The sequence below is a fragment of the Gracilinanus agilis genome, chromosome 1, assembly GCF_016433145.1.
Source record: "Gracilinanus agilis isolate LMUSP501 chromosome 1, AgileGrace, whole genome shotgun sequence".
In the NCBI taxonomy this organism is placed as follows: Eukaryota; Metazoa; Chordata; class Mammalia; order Didelphimorphia; family Didelphidae; genus Gracilinanus; species Gracilinanus agilis.
This window is the reverse complement of record NC_058130.1, coordinates 402,036,219-402,054,937: the sequence shown is the minus strand read 5'-3', so window position 1 is coordinate 402,054,937 and position 18,719 is coordinate 402,036,219. Positions and strand designations below refer to the sequence as shown.

Genomic DNA, 18,719 nt, shown 5'->3' with positions numbered 1-18,719 from the left:
TTACTTCTTAAATAGTTTGTTGTTTGGTCATTTCAGACATATCCAAATCTTTGTGACTCCATTTGTGGTTTCTTAGTTTGCCATTTCCTTTTCCAGTTCATTTTACAGATGAGGCAAACAGGGTTAAATGACTTGCCTAAGGTCACACAGTTAGTAAGTGTCTGAGACCAGATTTGAACTTGGGACTTTGTGATTCTAGTACTCTATCCGCTGTACCACCTAGAATTCCTACTTAATTGCAAATATTACCAAGGGAAGTAATTCTTGAAGGCATTTTCAAGGAATCCTATAACAAGAGTTGGTTAGACAATTAATTAAAAGTAAAATAAATTTATATTTAAGGAAGGGGCACAGGAGAATAAAGGAATTCCAAAATAGGTGAAAATGGTACTAAAAGGGGAAGTGATAGAGTGCGAAAAACCAAATTACATTCACCTTACAATAAGAGTATTAAATGAAATAATATATGCAAAGTGTTTTGCAAACCTTACAGAGCTATATAAAAAAATGTTACTTATTTTTCCTTCTAGGGAAAGCCTTGGGGGCCCAGATTCAAGTGAATGGGGTTCAGCAGAGAAGGAAAAAAGTTAAGTTTTGGTAGGACCAAGAGAGCACTGTCTATGACTCCAGTCGAGAAACAGAAATCAGCTATGCTGCAACTGGTGCTGCTGGCTTCTCATTCCTTCTTTCCTCTACAATTGTTTCTGCTTTGCTTTCCTCTTCTCATTTCCCTTGGATTCTTTCAAATTTTACAGACCTCTTTTCCCTCCTCTGTCATACTGTCACACTTTGCTAGAAAAGAAATCTAAAATTGCTAGCACAATCTGAAAGGGGCTGTACACTCAGGTCTGTTACTGAACCTAGTTTGGTGCCTTTAAAGCAATTTTTCTTTATCTCTCCTCATATATATATATACAACTACTAGTTCTACCTCAACTGCCTCATTTGGCTTCTCTGAAAATTCAGTTATTCCACCAAAGTTCAATTGGAAGAAAATGTGTTTGGCTAAGCCAATCTGTTTTTTAAAAAAACATACTTCAGAGTTTGATTTTTTTCGAGATTTCTTATTAGTTGGTTTTCTCTAATTAGTTTTTAATCGCTTATTATCATTAGTCTCCTTAGAAAACTGATCAACATTACTGTGAAATACCATAAATTTTCTTTCTCACACATTAAGAATTCTGCCAATTTGTATGTCACTTTGTAGTCTTTCCTGACCACTAAGATGTTTTTACTTAGATTTATTCTGTGGACTGTTGCTATTGTATACTTTTTTTTTTCTGGAAAGCTGTATTTTTGTTTTGGAGGATTTCCATGTTCTAGTTAAGCGTATCATGCAATTTTTTCCTTTCAGTCTCTAAAACATTTGGCAAGGTGGATATTGTATTAAATCATCTATCTAGCTAACAGCACAGGGTGGGTATAGTTCATCTTTTAATTTATAGCAAATGCTTATTAAGTGTTATCGACAAAGGATAATGCATTAATGCCATGCCATTGCTCTCTTTTGGCACATGCAACACTACACTGTAGGTGTTGATTCTCTCTGGTATTTGGGTTTGATGGCTTGTCTCATACTTGTTCATGTTTCCCACCATCATTACTCCTGATCTAAATTCTTCCATGATATATCCAAGCCATCGCTCTTTATAAGGGATCTGTATGAAAATAAAATAAATATGAAATGCAAGAAACCAAAACGACCATTTCTTCATTCCTACAAATCAAATGTGCTCAGCTTTATTAGCTTCCATCAGGGCAAGAATGGAGCCTTGCTATTAGCTAACAGGTATACACTCTGGGCCAGGTACATAGTTCAAAAGTTGATTGTAATTGTTATTAGTTATAGAGTTCATTTAAAATGCAGATAAGGTAGAAACATTTCTGTTCTTATAAACATAATCAAAGGGCTTTTCTGGGAAATATATCTATGCATACACACATATGCCTACACATATATATGTGCAATATGCAGAAGCAAAATGCTTTTCTCTGAACTGTGAAGTACTATATGAATTACTTAGTTCCACATTTATAAGGAAGTAAAATCTGGTCATTATTCATAACTATTAAAAAAGTACCAGCTAGAATTAATGAATAAATCTCCCCCTCCAATAATTTCATCATCACCTGTTCCCTTTAAAAGCATGCAAAGGTCCATCCCACAGAACATGCAACATGCAGTCAATGGACAGCAGAGGTTAATAACCTGGAAGCATAGGATCTGAGAATGTGAGAGCAAGTTAAAGACAGGAGTTCCTCTCCATTGTCACTGAGGGTCGAGAAGCAATGCTGCAGCGTAGAGCAGTGAGAGTGGGGAAAATACAGTTTGTCCAGGACAGAGACATATCTCCGCAAGTGGCGGCAGGTATAACTGAAAGACAAGGGTGAAGGGAGAAAAACAGAAAGAGAGGATATTTCCTTTCAGAAAGAAACTATTTAACGTTTTACATCCAAAAAGTTTTTTATGCCATTGGTGGATGATTCTAAAGAGGGCAAAGAAGCAGTTTTTAAAAAAGGAAATGAAGTTAAAATGTAAGAAAAAAAATGGATAGCGTCAATCATTAAGTTGGTGCTATTGTTAAACACATGAGCATTTGGGCAAAATTATTTAAGGCCTTTCAGGTATTTTGAAGATAAGTTTTCCACACAAGGAAACTGGCTCACTGGGGCTGAAAAGAACACTAAATGAAAAGTCTAAAAACCTGGGTTCTGATTCAGGCTCTAGAAAAAATGTGCTTTACTTAGAGCCTGCTTCATAGCCTTTATTTTTTATTTAATTTTTTTAATGCTTACCTTCAATACAGTATATTGGTTCTAAGGCAGAAGAGCAGTAAAGGCTAGGCAATGGGGATTAAGCGACTTGTCCAGGGTCACACAGCTAAGAAGTGTCTAAGGCCATATTTGAACCCAGGACCTCAGGTCTCTGGGCCTGGTTCTCAATCCACTGAGCCACCCAGCTGCCCTCAGTTTCATAGTCTTTAAAATGGGGATAATACTACATCACTCAAACTACTAAATGGGCTACTGTAAGGGTCAACTGAAATAACTGTGGAGAGAGTTCTTAGAAAGCTCTCTGTCCCTGTTTATATGTGTCCATATATACATATATATATATATATATATATATATACACACACACACACACACATATAATACATTAATACATTTGAGACATTATTTTATTCAGATCAACTTCTAGTCTAAAAATCATTTCAGGACATTCAAAACGAACTGGATTTTGAAATAAGCCTGTATTAGCAATGCAAATGTGCTGCCTGACTGATAAGCAGAATAAACAAACAATGAACATATTAGATGATTCCCCCTGGGACAGTCTTTGAGAATCTTGTTTTGATAATTTTGAAAGGCAGCAGAACTCATTTCTACATGGCATAATTTTTAAAATCTGCTTACTTAAAGAGATAATAGTCCAAACAGTTCTGAAATCTGAAAACAGGCAAATTCTCTTACATGGACAATATTATGCATTTAAATTAATTTGATAGTATTGATTATTTAAATAAATATACTAGGTAAACACTGGATCAAAAAAATTTAAAAATGCTGACTGGCCAATTAAAAATCCTTTAAAACATGATGAAATTATGCAGCCTTAATTAACTTTTTACCATGGAGATGCAGTTCAACTTATTGGTCTTGTCTCTTTCTTGGCTTAATATTCTCAGGGCTATGTAAATACAGTACTTCCTGCACTGTTCCTTTGGACTGGGGATTAAGATTCTAAATGGCCCAGGCAGTTAACAGGCAAAGGAGAGACAGAATGACTTCTTTTACTTCATTAAAAATCAGTCTGGTTCCAAGTTGCATTATAAAACTAGAAGGAATATTATAACTTGAATTTTTATAACTACTCCAATCTCAAATACTTATTTGTACATATTTCTTTGTGCTTAACCTTGTATAGTTCTGGTATTAGAAAAAATTGTAGCAAATCCCTCTAATTTGTGGGCTATTATACTCATCTCTTAATATAGTCTTCAAAAGCCTTTTTATTTGAAACTTGTCTATAGTTCAGCTTGATAATAAGCCTTTTACTCATGTAGGCTGCCTACCCTATGATTTCTCTAGAGGATCTTACTAGTCATTTTGATCACTTATCACATATGAAAATAATAACCTGGAAAAATAGATTTGTAAAGAGGAGAGAAATTTTCAGAAAATGTATGGTATGTTTTCTACTTGACTTAAAGTATGATATGGCAAAAAGAACATTTTAGGAATTTAGGATATATTTCACATTTTTGCCTAACATAAAATCAACTTCACATGTCACAGAGTTACAGGATTTAACTATGGAAAGAACCTCAGGTCTTAATGGAACTCAGGCCATATAATCTCAAATCCAGTTGCTCTTTTCACTACAATACTTCTTTCTTTATATAAGAGAAAAAATTGCTCTGAAATCTTGATACAGTACTTTTTTCATCTCTAGCCCAACTTGTTTTCAATTGTTTCAGTCACCTTGGACTCTTTGTGACCCCATTTGGGGTTTTCTTGTCAAAGACACTGGAGTGCTTTGCCATTTCCTTCTCCAGCTCAAAACAGGCATAAGTGATTTGCCCAGGGTCATACTGCTAGTAAGCCTCTGAGGTTATGTTTGAACTCAGGCGTTATAAGGGGTTTAAATCTCTATGTTTATCTAGAATGGTGTTATAAGGGGATTAAGCTAGTGGGGTAATAAAGTGGTTGTAATAAGGGAATAAGCCAGAGGTAATAGGGAAATTAAGGCAGAGGTAAGGTTGTAATAGGGGATAAGGCAGGTAAGGGACTAAAGGTAGTGTGAACAGGGGATGAGGCTCTCTGGATAGGATTTGTGGATCCCTAAGGCAGTAAAGTGGATAAGGAAGGTACAATGGTGAAGGTGATAAATTGAGGAGGTAGGAGAAGTAAGGGAATGACTGAGTTTAGGGAATATAAACACGGAGGTATAAAGAATTGCAAGGAAGAGGATGAGGTATTCTGGGCAAGCTGCTGTAGTCAGGGGGACACGGACTGGGACTCAGGTTTGAGACAGAGACACTAAAAGGAAACAGACTGAGCCCTTCAGGTAGGAAGGGCACTTCTACAGACAAAGGTTGGGGCCAGCCAAGAATGGCTTGAAACTGACTAGCTTTCTAGTCAGTTTCTCAGGTTCACAAAGGAAGAGTTCAGAGGAAGTATTGAGATTACACTTCCTCCAAAATGGACACCTCCAATTCCCTTCACGACCCAGAGACAATATTATTCCTTTCTCCTCTTCCCCCTCTCTTATCAATCAACTAATGAACTAGCCAAAGATTTGATTAAGTGATAAACAGGGTTTACTGAGTTTTAGGGTTGATTGGAAGGGATGGAGGGATACAAGGTAACTCCAACAGCTGCCTAGAGAAAGCTTCAGGTGGGGGTGGGGGGGTGGGAATGAGAGACTGAGAAGGACCTGCCTTAACTCAGCCTCTCTCAGAGAGGGTTTTTTTTTTGTAGTCTATAGGGTTAAGAAAGTTGGATACAATGATAAAGGATAATTTGTAACAAAGGTAAGCCCTATTTGACTACGGGGAAACTAAATCTACCAAGTTTGAAAGCTACCACACAGATCCACCCTCCTTTCAAAATTTACAGAAATTCAAGAAAGGGAAAATGATGATTGGGAATAGGGAGGTTAGGGAGATCGAAAGGAAATAGTTAAGCTAACAAATTTTAAGAGAAAAGCTGCTGAATATAGGCCAGGTTTTCAGTCCAAAGAATAGAGCTCAGTTGACCCTCCTCCTCTCATCGAGTCTCCGGGGTCAACTGTCTAACCTCAGGATTCTAAACCCTTTTCAACTGTCAGAAACTCTGCAGTTAGGCTTTGCAGGGCTAATATGCACTCTTTTGCACTACACAGGTCTCCCTGATTCCAAGCCTGGTGCTCTCTCCACTAGCAGCCACCTACAAGACCAACTTGCCTATTAGATATTTATTTCTCAAACAAAAAGATTTTAACTATATTGAGTTTCTTTTTAAATGCCTCAATCTGAAGCCTTTCAACTTTATTTAAGCAAGTATTTATTAAATTTCTAAATATTACTAAATGTTTTTCTTAGAAAAATACAAATGAATATGTCTTAAGGCTGATTCATTTTAATTTCATATTAATTACATTTTTTATTATTCTAAGAAATGAGGATATTGGACAAGATGGTGCCTTTCAGCTCCAAAACTATGTTTTTATGATACTATAGTTAATATTGTTGATGAAAATGGCATATAATTCATTATGAATGTTTCCTTTGATATTTACATATTCACTGCAAAACTGGTGAAGTTGGCTCAATCATGAATTCAGGCAAAAAAGGAAACTAAAATTGCCATTCTGAATTCATCTAATAAATCATTTGGAATTCCTTAATGTCCATGGCATTGAAAATTAACTTTTTAATCTTTTTTTTTTTTAACCCTTAACTTCTGTGTATTGGTTCCTTGGTGGAAGAGTGGTAAGGGTGGGCAATGGGGGTCAAGTGACTTGCCCAGGGTCACACAGCTGGGAAGTGTCTGAGGCCAGATTTGAACCTAGGACCTCCCGTCTCTAGGCCTGACTCTCAATCAACTGAGTTACCCAGCTGCCCTGAAAATTAACTTTTAATAGAAGAGTTTCATTACTGAATGATACTTATACAGATCTACTAGCATCATAGAACGCTCTTAGTTATTAATACATGTTCTCAGCAAGATTTTAATTAAAACTTTTTAAAGGACCCACTTTAAATCAAAATATTTCCTTTTTTCCTTTAAAGTTTTAAAAATTAATTTTCTATTTATCTATTAACTTCATTTTTAAAAATATCCCTCTACCTTTCCCCTTTCCCCAGAGTGTCATTCCTTCTGAAAAAAGAGAAAAAATAGAGTTCAGCAAAATTATCCAAAGTATATTTTCAAATACATTTAAAGTAGAACTATAAAAATAGGGACAACAGTTTCATATTGCCGTAATCTCAAAGAACTCACATTTGAATTATGGAATTTTAGGACTGGAAGGAATTGCTTATTTTGGTCCAATTTCAACAGTAAACATTTCAGCATCAATCAAAAATTACAGAAGGGGGCAGCTGGGTGGTTCAGTGGATTAAGAGCCAGGCCTAGAGATGGGAGGTCCTGGGTTCAAATCTGGCCTCAGACACTTCCTAGCTGTGTGACCCTGGGCAAGTCACTTAATCCTCATTGCCTATCCCTTACCATTCTTCTGCCTTAGAGCCAATACACAGTATTGACTCCAAGATGGAAGTTAAGGGTTTAAAAAAATTTTTTTTTGAAAAAAAAAAAAAAATTTACAGTATCCTAAAGATCAGTGATTCCCAAAGTGGGCACTACTGCCCCCTGGTGGGTGCTACAATGATCCAGGGATGCGGTGATGGCCACAGGTGCATTTATCTTTTCTATTAATTGCTATTAAAATTTTTTAAAAATTAATTTCCAGGGGGCTAAGTAATATTTTTTCTGGAAAGGGGGCAGTAGGCCAAAAAAGTTTGGGAACCACTGCTATAGAGACTTATGAAGCAAAGGAATTAAAAGATAAAGTGCCTGAACAATTAGGGTTTGAAATATTTTTAGTTGCCTATGAAGACAAAAGGAGCCCTCCAACCCCAAAAAAGGGTCAGTGTGTGACAATGAATTACTACTAATATAATGAAAGAAAATATACATTAGGGGAAGTGTCTGAAACACTAGCATATCTTCAAATCTGGAAAGTAGTGACACCAGATAATATCCAAAAATATCTACTCCAAAACTCTTTCTATAACATCCCTAAAGGACAGTTATCCAGAATCAACTTGAATAACTCTAAGTCACAGGAAGGAAGTCCATTTCATTTTTGGACACCTCTAGCTCTTTGAAAGTTCATTTATTCTTTCTAAAACTTTTGTTTTTTGTTTGTATAGGAAGTGCAGGGGCCCCAAACTCCCTCTGTATTGAATGTAAATTGTCAATTTGTCTGAAATTTATGATCTTATTATTAACAATGTAAGAATTAAACCCATATAGCAAGTTGCAAGGAGCCTCAGGAATTAAGTGTCCAGGGCACACAACTAATATATATATATATTGTTATGGGGGTAATTTGAGGAAAGGTGTTTGGGATAAGGGAATTGAAAGGAGGATGTTGGAGACTTGGTAAATGGATAAATTAGGCTACAGGTAGGCTGGGATTAAAGGAAATTCAGGGTATAATAGGACTGAAGTCAGGAGTATAACACAGAAGGGAAACAGAGATCTTCTTGGGAGAAAGAAGTTAAACTAAACAGGCTAACTCTGCAGACTTACAGACTGGGACTTAGATTCAAACACAAACTGAGGGAAATAGACTAGACTGAAATTAACAAACAGGCTTTAGTTAATTTCACAGGAAGGGACCTATTTTGAAGTAACACCTTCCTTCAAGATGAATGCCCCAGCTTCCCTCTAAACCCAGAGTATGTTTTCTCTTTCCCTCTTCTTCCCTCTTGTTAGCTAACAGACAAATTACACTAAATAGGACTATTGAAACACAAAGGATTAATTTATTTGAAGGATGTTGTTAGGAAGGTGGATTAAAGGAAAGCCCTATCAGTTATCTCAGTAACCTCAGGTGGGGGAAGGGAAGTAAAGATGGAATCTGAGCAAGGACCTGCCTTACTCAGTTTTACAAAATGCTATCTAAAGGAAATAAAGGTGATTTGATTAAATTATAAATAATGCTGTCAATTAAATAACTCTTCACAGATTTAACTCCTCTCTAATTTCTCTCCTTATAAACTCCACAGCCACTAAGGTAAGGGAGGGAAGGTAGGGTGGTATTAGGAAAGGAAGATATAAAGGGTCTATCTAAAATAATAATTTCTTAAGTAAATATATCAATGCTAGGCTAAATTTCAATATTGAAGCTAGATAATCTAAGAGCTCGCTCATTGACTTCCTCCCTTCACGGAAGATCCAGTCAACTCCCTCTCCTCAAGATTCTAAAACCTCTAACAGCTTTTTGGAACTCAGCCAAAGCTGGAAAAAAACTATAACCCCCAATTCTGTATACTACAAATTGTCAATTTGTCTGAAATTTATGATCTTATTATTAACAATGTAAGAATTAAACCCATATAGCAAGTTGCAAGGAGCCTCAGGAATTAAGTGTCCAGGGCACACAACTAATATATATATATATATATATATATATATATATATATATATATCAGAGGAAGGACTAAAAGTCAGATCTCCATGGAAATAGACTATGCCTGCAGTCCCTTTCTCTTGATTAGGTCTTCCCAGAACCTCCATTTTAAGAAAATGCACCCAGGCCAGGCATTTCTCTTTTGGATCTGCTCCTGACTCTGCAGATGTTCTCTACCAGGTCTCTTACCCGCCTCCCCCCCACCCCAAATCCCCAAGAAACTTCTCTCCTCCCTATTTTTAGCTTTTCTTTCTGTGTTGCCTTCTTCAGTCAAAATATAAACTCTTGGGGATAAGGACTGGCTTTTTTTGGGGGGGGGTTGTTTTTTGCTTCTATCTATATTTCCAGAACTTAGCACTAAGCCTGGCATATGTTAAGTGTTTAATAAATGTTTGCTCACTGGATTTCATGACTAGCACTAAGCCAGGCCAAATAGACCCATTATGCCAAATTGACTCTTTCCTTCCTTGTAATACTGGTCTTGGTTCTACTCTCTAGAACAACATAAAACAAGCCTACTTCTTTTTCCATTTGACAATTTATCAGATATTTGAAGATACATCTTTTTAGTTTTTCTTTCATCCTGTCTTCTCTAGCTTAAAGAAATATATTTAGATTTATTCAATCATTCTGCTTATAAGATAGTTTCTAGACTACACACCATCCTTAATAAAGATCTTTTCAGGGGCAGCTGGGTAGCTCAGTGGATTGAGAGCCAGGCCTAGAGATGGGAGGTCCTGGATTCAAATATGGCTATAGTCGTTTCCTAACTGTGTGACCCTGGGCAAGTCACTTAACCCCCATTACCTAGCCCTTACTACTCTTCTGCTTTGATTCTAAGTATTGATTCTAAGGTAGAAGATAAGGGTTTTTTAAAAAAAAGAATCTTTTCTACTTTGTTAATACTTCCCTTAAAATATAGAAATGAGCATAATACCTCACCAAAAGATTTGGGTGTGCTGAACCAATGGCATAATCACATCATTATTTACATATTATGCTTTTCTTAATATAGCCTAAGACTACATTAGCCTGATTAGCAACTGCATCCCACTCTGGTTATATTGTGCTGTGGGGTTCACTAAAAACTTAAGATCTTTAGTATCATGAAGTTCTTTCATGTTAGGTGTATCCTCATGCAATGCTTGTATGATTTATTCTCTTTAACTCAAATCCAGGACTTTGTAATGTGCTATAAGTATAAAGAACATCAAATTAGTTATTAGAAGCAAGCCCTGGGTTCTAATATTGGCTGTGCCATTTATTAGTCACATGACCTTTGTCAAGTCTGTAATTTCTTTGATCCTCAATTTTTACTTCTTTAAAAAGGAAATAACATCCTCTACCTGGCTGACCTTTTAGGAGTTTTGAGAGTAATAAGTGTAATATAGTAGAAGAAAGAGTCTGAAAAATGTTGAATTCTAGACTAATATAAGGCATTAAGTATTACATTTCATCTTATTGGATTGGCTCCAGCATTCCAGTCTGTTCAACCCATTTGTAATCTTTAGCCTGTGAATTTCCTATGGAAAGTTTATGAGAGCACATGACGAGAGACAAACAGGATGAGATGATGCAGATGGGTTGTGATTTGCACCCTTTGAGGGAGCAGCTTCATCAATGAGATCTTAATTCACTTAAGTATTCTGTCATTTTGTAATGTTATCCTTCCTAGCTTTATGACATCTTCAAATATTTTAAGTATGTCCTTAATTTTGGTAAATGTATCTAAATCTTTAATGCAAATGTTAAACTAGACATGGACAAGGATTGAACACTATTAGAATATACTGGAAATTTTCCTTTAGATTCAATTTAACAGACATTTTATTACAGCCTCCTATATAAATGACCCTGTAGATTATCAATTAACACTTTTTGAGTACAGTTATTTAGTCAGCACAAATCCACATAAGAGTATTATAAATCAGTTCACAGTTCACCTCTTCAACCACAAGGAAACCATGGAAGACTTTGGATGCTTTTATATCAAGTTATCTATTTTATCTTCTTTTGTCCTCACAATATCCCCATGAATTAGGTATTGTTGGTATGATTATTCCCATTTTAAGGATGAAGAACCATGGAGATAGATAAAGTTTCTTGCTCAAAGCAATATGTCAATCAGTGATAAAAGATTTTCAGCCTAGTACTATAATATTTATTAAAAATACAGTGCCATGCTTAGGAAAAGTACAAATTGAATTCATAGGTAAGGGCAAAACAAAGGTCCAATTTTTTTATGGCAAATCTTTTGTGATTTGATGGAAATTTCAGGTCCAATTTCACCAGAAAAATGCTTAGGAAGCAGAAAAGCCTGACGAAAATAAACTTAACCTCCTTTCCCCCCATGCCCACTTTTCTTCTCTTTTAAAGCAGATCCTTCTTTTTGGCACTAATACTGGGCTGGGCACTAAGACTACCAAAGGAAAGCAAGAATACTTAAATAATATAAACTATGCTTTAAAAAACTGAATCAAATGTTTTAAAGAAAAAAAATTTGTGACATAAGTTTCATTCTTTATCCAAAATTTAAAAAAGCAGATATAAGGCAAAGTTTCCTTCTGATAAACAAAACAACATGAATCTTAGTATGGTGAGATTCAATACTAAAGCTCTAAGATGTCAATTTGACCTTTATAGTTAATGTCTGGAAAATCAGGAAAATTAGAGCCTGGGAAATCAGTAAATGTGGTCTGGAGTTATCCCATTAAAAACATTTGCTATTTCTTAAGAATGAGGCCATCCTTAAAAGAGAAAAACAAAATTTCCTTCATGTCTTTTTCCTGAACAAAATTTCCAAGATTATGCAATGTATAGATCTGAAATGTTTTTAAATATTTTCATTCCCAAATAAATCAAGTTATGAAAACATGTCTTCTTAAAACAGTGCTCAAGTACATCAGGGGAAAAAAGCTGAAAATATTGCCTAAGAAGGATGCTAGTGTAAGGTTATTTAAATAACACATTTTGTAATTTTTTTAATATTAAAAAGCACTGGTGGCGTGAGCCAGGAAGACCTAATTTCTATTGGTTCTAACATATAACCAGCCTTATGACCGCTAGCAAGTCACTTAATCACTCAAAACCCAAGACTAGAGGTGTCAAAAAAGGTAGCCTGTAGCTCAAACCAGATTAAAATATAATTGGGAAATATTTAACAAAATAAATTAAAATATAGTAAAATGTAGATGACAACATTTGAAAACTAAATCAATATTGATTCAGAGGGATCTTCATATACATTTGAGATTCTCCCCACTCTGAAGAAAAGAATTTGCAGGAACATGCAAGCAAGGGGAAAATGCAGAAAAGCAAAGGAGAGAAGCTTTGGAATGTTCATGGAGGAGAATTCCAAGAGCAACCGGAATCTGAAGGAAAGAGCTGAAACCCTGAGGGTCTTTGAAGCTTGAACTCTGGTGGGAAACAACTCTGGACCAACTCTCCTGATCTAGCCAGCATTTCCTATACAAAAGTGATTCCCAACTTGTTCAGAGAATATATCTACCCTGAAGACCTCTTGCTGTGCTGAACTGAGGGGATATCTGTGTGATCCTGATCAGCTGCCAGTTACTTCAAAAGGGTTACCCTGAGGGGGGGACTGGGCCAAGCCTGAAGACCAATTTCTCTGATACCGGCTAATCCTAGAGAATATATACTTTTACTCATATTTAGCCTAGGGTAGCCAAGGCAGAATTTAAGGACAGACAGAGAGGGCTCAGGCCATCCTCGGCTTTAGCGGAGGACCGAGAAACTTTGACTCCAGATCAGGACCTTCAGTGAGGGAACCCTTATCACCCTCTTCCCCAAACCTTGTCCCTTATTATCCTGTGAATAAACTTCAACAAAATATATAGGAAAGCAATGAGATTGATTATCAGAAGAAGATTAAAGGGAGATTGGTGGTTTTTCCCTAGAGGGAGTGCTTTCTCAGACTCAGGTTAAGTCAAACTCCTGAGTCACCCAATACTGCTCCCTTTCTGGTAGCTTTCTGTTTGGAGGGGTACACTAAAGGAGGACTAGGTCAAAGTAAAACTTCCTAGCCAATAGTTTATTCTTTCTCCTGAGGTGTTCTCTATCCTGACACAGACTGCTGTATCACCTTGCCCACCATTCTACTCTGGATAGAGACAGAGGGTAGCCATTTGCTCTCTGTTTAAGGGGGGAATACCCTGAGAGGTCAAGTTAACAAAACAACCCAGAGTTTTCTCTGCCTTTTTACAACCCCCACATTTCTATTTGAGTTTGACAACATGGCTTAAGGAAAAGCTCTAAAAATAAAATTATCAATACCAACAATTAGCACTGATATGGGGTTTTAAGGTTTGCAGAATGTTTCCATATGTTATCTCATATGATTCTCATAATATAACTTTGTGAGGTAAGAGCTATTATTATCTCCATTTTAAGGATGAGGAAACAAAGGCTAGGAGAGGTAAAGTTACTTGCCCAGCCTCACACAGCTTAGAAATGGCTGTAGCAGGATTCAAACTATAGGCTTTATCACTCTAGTTATTAAAGTGTTATGCTCTAATAATTTAAGTTATGGAGTTAATACAGGTGGAAAGAGGTCCCCATATTGAATAAATTACATGTGTAGACTTTTTAAAAAGTTATTATGGCAATAAAAGTAATAACAGTCACCTAAATAATTTTTTTTCCTACCTAAAAAGCTCAAAACCATAATTAAGGCTCAATTACTCAGAGGGTATTAATTTGTAATATATGTGTATATTAGTGTACTACTGCTACAGTATGTAGTAGAAAGGGCGCTGGACTTGAGGTTGATCTAGTCTAGGTTTGAACCTTGGGCCTGCTACTTATTCCTGTGTGACTTTGGGCAATCCACTTCTTTTACATTAGCTTCACTTCCCTCATTTGTAAAATAAGGAGTATGGATTAAAGAGTCTCAATCCTAAGATTTTATTCAGGCTAAAAATAATCCAAAGACCTATAGGGTCTTTCTTCTTATATTTCCCTCCAGTTGGTTTTCTTTTTTCATTTCATTGCTGGGTAGCAGACATAAAGAGTTGCCATATTTATTCTATGCCTCTCAGAGGGATAGATGGCAGTTCCATAAATATATATCCATCCCAGATTGGCACATTTTATAGTTGAAAACTATTTTCTATTATCTAATGAATAGTTTCCCCTTGTCTTGATTGTTTTCTTTAATCTCTTATCTGAAGTACACATTCTGGCAAATTACTGTTAATTGACACCTCCAATAAATAAGACACATGGTAGAGAGAAAAAAGGAAATAAATTTAGACTATCTTCCTTTTCTAGAGCTCTAAAATAGATAATATAATAAAATAGCTATGCAAGAGTTAGGCACTCTTTGGTACAAAAAATGATCATTTGCTAAATTTACTGAATATGCATTATGCTTACAAGGCATTGTGCTTGGCACTGTATGAGGATAAACACAAGAAGGAGGTTAGGAATGGCTAAACTGATAAATGATTGTTTGCCATTTGCAGCATTATTTGAATTACCCAAAATGGTGAGAACACTGGTCTGACAAAGTATCAGAGAACTATCTATCTCATGTTTTCTAGAGATGTGGGTAAAGTGCTTTGTGACCTTTAAAGTGCTAGAATGGTGCCAGCTTTTATTACTACCTCAAGTTTAGATAAGGAAACTGAAGCACTGAGAGAATAAATGACTTGTCAATGATCCCACATTTAGGAAGTGTCTATGACAAGATTCCCATTCAGTTGTGCTGATTACAAGTCACAAACTTTGTCCAAAGGTCAATATGGGCAACCCCTCCTCTCTTCCTCTCTCTCTCCCCCTTTTTTCTTTCTCTCTGTTCTCTCTGTCTCCACATATATACATACATACATACATACATATATACACAGCAATATCTAAACACAAATTTATGCACATATACACATATGTGTATTACCACTTTTAAAAGAATATATAAATATAAATTAATTTATGAGAAACCAGTACGTATTTTGGTACTGCCACTCACAGATTAAACTCACAAAGAAGGTTAGGGTTTCAGAGCCTAAGTAAATCCAATAACCCTTTCAATAAAGGAATGACAGTTGGAAATACTGGTCTTTGTCACAAACCAGGGAATAACACAAAGATTAACTACTCACATACTATGGGTTCTTTGAGGTGAGAGGAAACAAACAGGAAGGAAAACAAAATAGTTTAATTAGATAAACTTTGGTTTTGAAGGAGGGGAAAGGGATGTTGTCTATTCTAACAACCAATGGACAAGTCTCTGGGTCAGGGAAGGAACTTATCTACACTAAACTAAAGGCTATATCAAGGCACAGCTGGACTATTAAGTATGGAAGTAGGATCCTCACTGCTGAGTCATGTCCAAATCCAGCGATGATTCAGCTCTCCCAGGTCCTCAGCCAATAATCCTTGAGATGGGTAAGGTTAGGGAGTTAAACCAGCCTGAGATGACCAGCAGCCCAGGTCAGGTTTGACATTCTCAACCTAACTTCCTACAGGATACCAGAATTTACTTTCCCTGAGGTCTCCCACTGAGTCAGTTGGTCAGCAGCAACTTGCACTCAGCCAACATGGAGTCCATCCCAGGGGAGAGAGAAAGCCACTTCCTGCTTCCCCATTCCATTTAGAATTCTCCAGTCTTGTTTGATAAGCCTCCTAATAATACCTAATCTTAAACATTTACACCCTACTTTATTAATTTATCTATAACACCCCTACACACACACACACACACACACACACACACACACACACACACACACACATACACTATGGTCTTCCCTCAATCTATCACTAAAGTAATACTGTCCAAAAGAAAAAGTTCAGTTTAGTGAGATTGGTTGTTATTAAAACTTATGAGTATTAATAATTATGTTTTTTTCTCTTTTTAAAAAGTATACAGGTATCAGCTTGATTAATTTTGGATTGTTCATTTCTATGACCTACATTTTCTGCCTTTTTCTAAAGTTCTAACTGCATTTCCTTTCTCTGTTATTTCTTAAAGATTATTGTGGGGGCAGCTGGGTAGCTCAGTGGATTGCGAGTCAGGCCTAGAGACTGGAGGTCCTAGGGTCAAATTGGGCCTCAGACACTTCCCAGCTGTGTGACCCTGGGCAAGTCACTTGACCCCCATTGCCTACCCTTTGCCACTCTTATGTCTTGGAGCCAATAAACAGTATTGACTTCAATTCTGAAGGTAAGGGTTTAAAAAAAAAAAGATTATTGTGGTTTTGTAATCATACCTTTGAGTTCTTTAAATATTCTATTATGTCATTTAACTGGGCTTGGAGAATGGAACTTATTTAAAGCACATAAATACTTTTTTTTAAAATCCTCACTTATTGGGGTGCTTCAGTCTTCTTAACCATGTTCAAAATCTTTTTCAATTTGAAGATTTTTTTCCTCTATAGAGAAGAAAGCAAAATAGGAGCGGAATAGTTCTGCCTTCTTTCTGTTAGCTATTACCATTACATTATCTGCCCCAGGGAAATACCAGTAGGTATTTCCAAAGGTATTTTTTTTAGCATATTACAAGTAGAAGACAACTTAGAGATCATCTAGAATTCAGCAACCCTCTCATTATAAAAATAAGCAAACTAAAAGTAAGAAAGGTTAAAGTACTAGCTCAGTACTACTCACCCTGTGTATAGATTGGGACCCAAGACTCAAAAGTGCAGAATCTTAAGAGTTGAAAAGGATCTCAGAGAGTATTTATCAAGTCAAATTCACTTAAGAATCTCTCCATAATAAAGTAGCCAACAAATGCTTTTCAGTTTTTCCTTAAAATCCTATAGTACAAGGGAATTTATTGCCTCCTGAAATAGAACTTTTAGATAGTTCTAATAAGTTTTTCCTTACATCAAGCCAGTCTGCCTTTCTGAAGCTTCCACCCACTGTTTTTGTTTTTTGTTTTAAACCCTTACCTTCTGCCTTAGAATCAATACTAAGTATCAGTTCCAAGGTAGAAGAACAGCAAGGGCAAGGCAAGTGAAGTTAAATGACTTGCTAAAAGTATCTGTGGCTACATGTGAATTCAAGTCCTCCCAACTCCTATCCAAGCTTTTTATCTTCTGTTCTTTATTCTGTCCATTCAGATTACAAAGCACAAGTCTAATCCCTCTTCCACAAGATATCCCTTCACATATTTGAAGACAACCATCATGCGCCTCAAAGTCTTCTCTCCTCTAGGCCAAATATCATCAGTTCCTTCCATCAGTTCTTATATGAACTCTTTCTCAAGGCTGACTAAGATGATGCCACCATCCTGTTTGTCTTTGGACATGTTCTTGCTGGTCAACTTCCTTTCTCAAATGTTGCACCCAGGACTGAATATGTTGTGTACAATGAGGTCTGACCATACTGGAATAGAGCATGCCCTGGATAACATGTCTCTTTTGATATAATCTGAGATCATATTAGTATTTTTCATTGCCATGTCATGTTGTTGACGCATGTCTTACTAAAGCCCCTGGCTCCAGCCTGGAGAATTTTCTATTACATTGAATTTCTTTGTACTTACTTCAAACAATCTGCAGCTCACTCTTAGTCTCAAACCTTTTCCTCCGTTTAAGTTTCATATTTCTGTTAATGGTGTCACTACTTATCCAGACAAGTGTATAAAACTTCAGTGGCATCTTTATCTTTTTTCTCTCTCTTCTCTTACCTAATTCTTCCTTCACAATATACCATTTACTTCTCTGTCATTTTTTCCATTGCTTCCACCCACCACTAATATAGTTCCTAATTGCATTGCATATTCTAATGCAGTGATTCCCAAAGTGGGCGCCACTGTCCCCTGGTGGGTGCTGCAGCGATACAGTAGAGCGGTGATGGCCACAGGTGCATTTATCTCTATTAATTGCTATTAAAATAAAAAAATTAATTTCCAGGGGCACTAAGTAATATTCTTTCTGGAAAGGGGGGCAGTAGGCCAAAAAAGTTTGGGAACCACTGGTCTAATGGTTTTCTGGCCATTATTTCTGCCTATACTATACTCCCTGCCATCCTCTGAGGCTCTTTTACACTACCACCAAGTTAATCTTCCTTTTACACAGATTTAGTCATGGTACTCATTCACTCAAAACTCTTCAATGGCTCTCAAGTTGTCTACAAAATAAGATTCAAAGTTCTTAGCCTAGCAATTAAGGCTTTCATGAAATGGCATCTGACAACATTTCCATAATTATTCCATAACATTATTGCTTTCCAGGTACTCTAATGCTTCCTTTGAATGAAGTCTATGCTCTATTTAGGATTTTACAATTCTAGACACATCCCATGCCTTTGCTCAAACATTTTTAAACCCTACAGCTTTACTTATTGAAATACAATCCAACCGGGGCAGCTGGGTAGCTCAGTGGATTAAGAACCAGGCCTAGAGATGGGAGGTCCTAGGTTCAAAATCCGGCCTCAGACACTTCCCAGCTGTGTGACCCTGGGCAAGTCACTTGACCCCCATTGCCTACCCTTACCACTCTTCCACCTATAAGTCAATACACAGAAGTTAAGGGTTTAAAAATAAAAATTAAAAAAAAAAAGAAATACAATC

General features: G+C 36.4%; 1 protein-coding gene across 1 annotated transcript in view; it reads right to left on the bottom strand.

Annotated features, from left to right (window-relative positions):
- Positions 1-18,719, bottom strand: part of DYM (dymeclin) — a 600,877-nt gene that overhangs the window by 240,216 nt on the left and 341,942 nt on the right. The window contains exon 14 of the mRNA XM_044664772.1: positions 2,210-2,374. Coding sequence (XP_044520707.1) covers positions 2,210-2,374 — 165 coding nt within the window. The remainder of the gene's footprint in view (positions 1-2,209; positions 2,375-18,719) is intronic.